The sequence below is a fragment of the Lathyrus oleraceus genome, chromosome 5 (genome assembly GCF_024323335.1).
Source record: "Lathyrus oleraceus cultivar Zhongwan6 chromosome 5, CAAS_Psat_ZW6_1.0, whole genome shotgun sequence".
NCBI lineage: Eukaryota > Viridiplantae > Streptophyta > Magnoliopsida > Fabales > Fabaceae > Lathyrus > Lathyrus oleraceus.
In genome coordinates, this window is record NC_066583.1 from 77,977,278 (window position 1) to 77,984,154 (window position 6,877).

The following is a 6,877-nucleotide window of genomic DNA, read 5'->3' on the forward strand; positions in this document are numbered from 1 at the left end:
ACAATTTAAAAAAATTTCAAAATCTAATTGGATCGACAGATTCACGGATAAACTCACAACCATGAATATCCTAATTCCAATAAACTTTTATGATGTGGCTTCAACGAACTAACTTTTGGTAGACTTCTTTCTTTCAATTTTAGCAATCATTTAAATTATTTTATTTATAATTTTGTCTTTTTTTTTTGCCAATCAAAGAATTAAGTTTACTATACTCTACTCCTTCCGTCTCACAAAGATTGATCTAGTTAACTATTTTACATAAGTTAAAAAATGAATAAATAGAATAATATTTTTACAAAAATATCTCTTATCAAGTATTGAGAATGATGAAAATAATACTAATTAGAATATAGAGGTAAAAAAATGCATTGAAAATTAAAATGAATCATTCATTTTGAGATATATTCTTTTATTTTAAAGGGATCATTCGTAGTGGAAAAGAGGAAGTATATAAAATGAATACTAACTTTTAATTTAATCATATTTTATTTCAATTTGATTATTTATTAAAACTATTTTATTCAAAATTTGATGTTTTATTATTTAATTAAAAAAAGATAGAAAAAATGAGAGATAAGAAGACAAGACATACATAAATATAAAATTATTTTTGCATTCTATAAAATTAAGAAAACAATATATAAAATAGGATAAGAGTGCAACTCATATAGCAATATAACTTAATTTTAGATTATATGAAAATAAGCAGGCAATATATAAAATATTCTAATTTTGCATCATTATATTATTATAGCATAAAGGAGTATTGCCTGCATCTCATAACGAGACATCAAATTCTAGCAAATTCTTCGAGTGCTCCCAATTTAGTGTCAACAGTTTTAATAAAATTGATATAGTATCCATACGAGAATGTCTTGTAACGAAGAGGGTGATCTTCATCTACTAACTTAGAGAGAACCTTAATGAATGTTTCTTCCTTTGGAAATAAAAAAAGAATAAATACATATCTGTCTTTATTTCCTCTTATCGCCACCCTGTGCACTGGTGCTTCAAATCTCCCATTGCTCCATGCCTATATATTAATCATTATAATCATCAAGAAAATAACTTCATTTAATTATTCATAAAAATTGTGTATATAAAGATTCACATGGTCAAAAATGATATTAAGCTTAGTTATATATTATCTGCAATATGTCTCCAACCGTTACAATAAAACCATTTCGAGGAACATTTACGTTAACCCAATTGCCTGATTTATGTAGCAACTACAAACCTTGAATTTCATTCTCACTTATAAAAGTAAGACATGATCTGTCTGTGTGAGGCACAAAAGTAATCGCAACATCATTTGTTTTTTTAGGAAGTGGATACTTTGTTAGTCGAGTATCATTACCTCTGCACAACTCTTCAACTTCTGAAAAGTACTTTTTTGGAAGGCCAAAGCCCTCCACAGCCATCTTTAGGATAAATGAACTTAGCTATCGTGCTTCTGAGCTAAACGAAATTAGTGCCTCACTGCATATATTCATAATATATTATTATGCCTCATTTCATTACAAACTAATAAAATATTTTAAAATAAAATTATTAAAGTAAAATAATTAATTACCAAAAATTTGGATTTCCTTCTGACAACATGAGATTAGTGAAGCTTCGAGTCTCATTTGGATCAAAAGTATCATCAATACCAAATATTTGACTATTAGGAAGGACAACGCTCTTCTATGAATAGCCCCTATAAACTCTTTTGTCAGTGAACTTGGACTTTGTTTCCTCAGGTAGATCAAACAAAGATTTTATGCATGTGAACATTTTTGTTTGTAATTCTTTCGATATTTCATCAGACCTTAAGTGAAACATACCATGACTCTCAAATGCTTCTTTCATTTTTTTACTCATTTCTTTCCATTGTTCACTTCCTTCTTCTAATGTAATTCCATTGATTTTATGGAAATCTAGAATTGGAACTCCACTCTCACTATCCATTTTCTTTCTTCTTTTTTTTCTTTCTTTTGCACTATATTTTTATTATGTGGATTGTATTTTTCTCACCCAATGTTAAACTATATATACAGTGATAATAATATATAAATGAGTATAGAAATAAACTAAATTTGAATTGATCAACTGTATTATTATTTATTTTTTTGGAAAATAGAAAATTTATTACTATATTATTATTATTATTCATTTGATTTCAAAGATAATTAATATTATTCTCTTTTTTGTATTATTATTATTATCATTGAATTAATTTTATTTTTTAAAATCACTGGATTTAACTATTTAATAAATTATTACTCACTTTCTTCTATTTACAGTTTTATTTTAATGAGTGAAATAAGAAAAATGACATTTGTTATAAAAACAAATGTTGTATATATCTAGAAGATAGTATTATGTTCAATCTATGAAAAAATATATTTATAATTTTTTTTTAAGTATTTGAGAAATATGCTAGTTTTTTTTGTCAAAGCAATATTCTTTATTATATATGTACATTGAATAAGGAGTCATATTATTCGTTTAAGAGTATTGTATTCCTTTTAAAATAATTTATGTAAAAATTAATTATCTTTACAGAAAAATACTTGATGTACATTGAATACAATTTAATATAGATAAGAAGTCATTTTGTATAATCTATCCAAGAGATAAATTTGAAGACTTGTTTAAAAAACTAAAATGATAAATAAATTTATTGAAAATTTATTTCAGTTTATAATTATGTTCAATGTATAAAATACAATTTTAATAAATTGTTTTCTAGATGTTTATTTTTAAAATATGATATTTTTTTAAGGTCAAGACCATATTCTTTTTTATACATTGAACATAGTTATGAATTAAATAAATTTTTATTTTAAATATATATATATATATATATATATATATATATATATATATATATATATATATATATATATATATATATATATATATATATAAAAGTTTATTTCAATTTATAATTATTTATTTTCTAGATGCTTTTAATAAAATACTATATTTTGTTAAGGTCAAGACCATATTCTTTTTATACATTGAATATAATTATAGAATTGAGATAAACTTTAAATTTATATATATATATATATATATATATATATATATATATATATATATATATATATATATATATATATATATATATATATATATATATATATATATATGTGTGTGTGTGTTTTTTTTTTTTATTATCTCAATTTACAGTTATATTCAAAATACAATTTTAATAATTTGTTTTCTAGATACTGTTAAAAATATTTTCTTTTAAGATCAAGACCATATTCTTTTTTAAACATTTAATTGAGGGACAAATAAAAACCTTATACTCAAATTAGTATGTAGAAAACAGATAAATAACTATGTATTTTTATTTTTAAATATTGCTTTCCTTTTGAAATTTTATACAAACACATCTAAGATAATAAATAAATTTATTTTACAAATATAATATTTTTGTAAAATATTACTAACTTTTTGTATTTTCTATGTATTGCTTTTTCTCTCAAAAATATTATCTAATTAATTTTTTTCCTACTATAAGAAATACACTGTTTATTTTTATTTTTTTTAATTGATATAAACTTTTATATATATATATATATATATATATATATATATATATATATATATATATATATATATATATATATATGTATATCAGCTAAAATCAATAAGATAGAAGATTAACTAATAAACAGAGGGACCAATTAAAAAAAGAAGATACTTTATATTTTTTTTCTAGATGATACTCCATCTTTTTTTACAATGAATGTTAATTTTCCTTCTTCCACACATAATAAAATACTATTGTAAATAAAAGGAAGATACTAATAATCCTATCAAATTTTTTTATATCAACTCTTAGTGTATTCCTGATTATAATGAATATAATATTTTGGGAATAATGTATTTAATATAATTTATATGGTATAATTAAAAATATATATTTTTATTAAATTCAAAATTACACTCATTTTAAAAGAAAAGAATTTATTTTTTTTAATTTTCTTGAAAACAAATTCAATGAACCATTTCAATTTGAGTAAAAAATTGAGAGCAATTTTATTAGGTATAATAATAATAATAATAATAATTATTATTATTATTATTATTATTATTATTATTATTATTATTATTATAATAATAATAATAAAAGTCAATAAAAATTAATTTACTTACATGTAGATTGTCACTATATATATAATTCAACATTTTGGTTGAGAATAATACAATTCACAGAATAAAATATACTGCAAAAGCAAAAACAAGAAGAAAAATGGATATCGAGAGTGGAATCCCAATTTTGGATTTTCGTAAGAGTAGTGGAGTTACATTAGAAGAAGGAAGTGAAGGATGGAAAGAAATGAGTAAGAAAGTGAGAGAAGCATTTGAGAGTCATGGTGCTTTTCTCTTAAGATGTGATGAAATACCAAATGATTTACAAAAAAAAATGTTCACATACATGAAATCTTTGTTTGAGTTACCTGAGGAGACAAAGTTGAAATTCACAGGCTCAAGACTTGCTAGAGGCTACTTAGGCAAGAGTCCTTCCATTCCCCATAGTCAATCATTTGGGGTCGAAGACGCATTTAAGCCAAATACAACTCAAAATTTCACTAACCTCATGTGGCCAGAAGGAAATCCAACGTTTAAGTAATTAAATATTTTTTTATTATTATATTAATTTTTATTCATATTAAATAAAGTTTATGTGTAACATAATAGTATATGTATATGCAGTGAGACATTATTTTCTTTTACCTCAAAAGCACGGGAATTAAACTCCCTTATTCTAAAGATGATCGTTGAGGGATTTGGTCTTCCAGAAAAGTATACTCTAGAAGTTGAAGAGTTGAGTAGTGACACTGATTCACGTTTGACAAGGTATCAACTTCCTGAAGAAAACAAAGATTCTACTGTTACTTTTGTGCCTCACACCGACAAAGGTAGCCTAACACTTATATGTGAGAATGAAATCCAAGGTTTACAAGTGTTACAAAAATCAGGCAATTGGGTTAACGTAAATGTTCCTTCAAATGGATTTATTGTAATTGTTGGTGACATGTTACAGGTAATAAACTTATTTTTAGTTTAGTTTAATCTATCTTTTAACCAATTTCTTAAATGATTTTATTATTTTTTACAAAATCAATTTTTTTTTTTATATAAGTGAGTTTATGAATGCCTATAATTTTTAATATAAGACATGGAGCAATGGGAGATTTAAAGCACCAATGCACAGAGTGGTGTTAAAAGGAGACAAAGAGAGATTTGTATTTGTTCTTTTTTCAGTGCCAAAGGAAGACACACTCATTAAAGTTCCTTCAGAGTTGGTGGATGAAGAAGATCATCCTCTCCGTTACAAGCCATTCAAATATGAGGAGTTCATGAATTTTATTAAAGAAGTTGGCACTAAAGAGGGAGCACTTGAAGAATTTGCAGGACTTTGATATCTCACTTTTTAATTAGAAATAATCAAAAAATATGTGTTATCTTCTTTCTTTCATATAATGCAAAATTAGTTATAATTTTGTATGAGTTTAAATAAATGATAAAATTCGAATAAAATATAGTTACATCAAAAATTACCATTCCTTTTATATATAGTATTGCAAATTCAATTTTTTCATTGACAAAAATTTTAAAAATTTGTAAGTGAAAATATTTTAAATGAATGTTGAACTTGAAAGAAAAAAACCACACCAATGTTGGTTGGTTAAAGAATGAAAAAACTATAAATACAATATTCAAAATTATACTTAAAATTGAAAATAAAAAATAACACAATAAAAAAAATGGTATCCCCATCATCTCATTGGTACAATTTTTTTTATGTAAACTAATTTTGAAAAGGCTTACAATTGGAAGAAAATAAATATGGTTTCATAAAAAAATAGTATTCCCTTTACATTTTGTATACATATCACTCCTTTGTTTTTATTAGCTAAAGTAAATGTCGACCTTCTCGCACCCCTAAAATTTTATAAGTTAAATAAGTTAAACGGTGTTTTCATAGTCATAATTAGATTACTTGCAAGATAGATGAACCTTCACGAGGAAATTCTACAATATCAACTTATGACATATTTATGGATAATTTAATAAAATTCTTGAAAGTTTTTCTAGTTAAGATTAAAATTTGCACCTCTCTTCAAGCTGAATTGTGGGAAATCATGTTTGCTATCCAATATGCTAATATGAATAATTGAAAAACCTTTAGCTTAAAACTCACTCAATATTGACTATTCGTGCATTTTCAAATGTGAATGTATCCATGGGCATCTTTTAATTAAATGAAAAAAATACTTTAAACATTATACCCTCTTTTAGATTCAAGGTATCATATATTTTTAGAGAGAACAATGCATCTACAAATAGATTAGTCAATGCCGATTTTTTTTTGTGTTGATTATGACAATTTGATGAGACTCACGTTTTGTTTATGCTTTTAAAGTTATTTGAGAGACAGGTTGAGAATATTCAACTATCGTTTGGCTAGGTTTTTGATGGGTTAGATTTTATATCCCCGTTCTTTTTTATTTAATAAGTTGTCTTTATTTTTAAAAAATTAGGTAAAATACAATATTATAAATAATTTTAAATAAAAAAATCAAGATTAAAATTTCTATGCAAAAAGTAGGTGAAATATCACAAAATTACAAATATAAAAAAATAGAAAATAAATAGTTTAAATAAAAGAGAAAACTAGAAGAAAAACTTAACACTAAAATTTGATATCTCTTTTACGTCTAGAAGAAGTAGATAAAGTATAGTTTTTTAATTCAATTTTATTTTGCACATAGAAAGGTAAAATTAGTGTAAAAAGAAAAAAAAAATACAATAATAATTAAGTTTTATTCAATTAAATGAGTTCCAGTACATGAATCAACTTTTATCATAA

General features: G+C 23.5%; 1 protein-coding gene and 1 pseudogene across 1 annotated transcript; one reads left to right on the forward strand and one right to left on the reverse strand.

Annotated features, from left to right (window-relative positions):
• Window positions 1-714: 714 nt before the first annotated feature.
• LOC127078835 (probable 2-oxoglutarate-dependent dioxygenase AOP1) lies at window positions 715-1,988 on the reverse strand (annotated as a pseudogene).
• A 2,233-nt stretch (window positions 1,989-4,221) lies between these two features.
• On the forward strand, window positions 4,222-5,578 carry LOC127084188 (probable 2-oxoglutarate-dependent dioxygenase AOP1). The gene is made up of 3 exons (XM_051024588.1): window positions 4,222-4,629; window positions 4,717-5,047; window positions 5,181-5,578. The coding sequence occupies exons 1-3, from the start codon at window positions 4,253-4,255 to the stop codon at window positions 5,424-5,426; spliced, it is 954 nt and encodes a 317-aa protein (XP_050880545.1). The 5' UTR covers window positions 4,222-4,252; the 3' UTR covers window positions 5,427-5,578.
• The last annotated feature ends 1,299 nt before the right edge of the window (window positions 5,579-6,877 follow it).

Bases quoted from the DNA above. Each gene is read 5' to 3' on its own strand.
- LOC127084188 (XM_051024588.1), top strand. From the start codon at position 4,253: ATGGATATCGAGAGTGGAATCCCAATTTTGGATTTTCGTAAGAGTAGT. The intron at 4,630-4,716 runs GTAATTAAATAT...ATGTATATGCAG, and splicing joins GAAGGAAATCCAACGTTTAA to TGAGACATTATTTTCTTTTA. The intron at 5,048-5,180 runs GTAATAAACTTA...TTTTAATATAAG, and splicing joins TTGTTGGTGACATGTTACAG to ACATGGAGCAATGGGAGATT.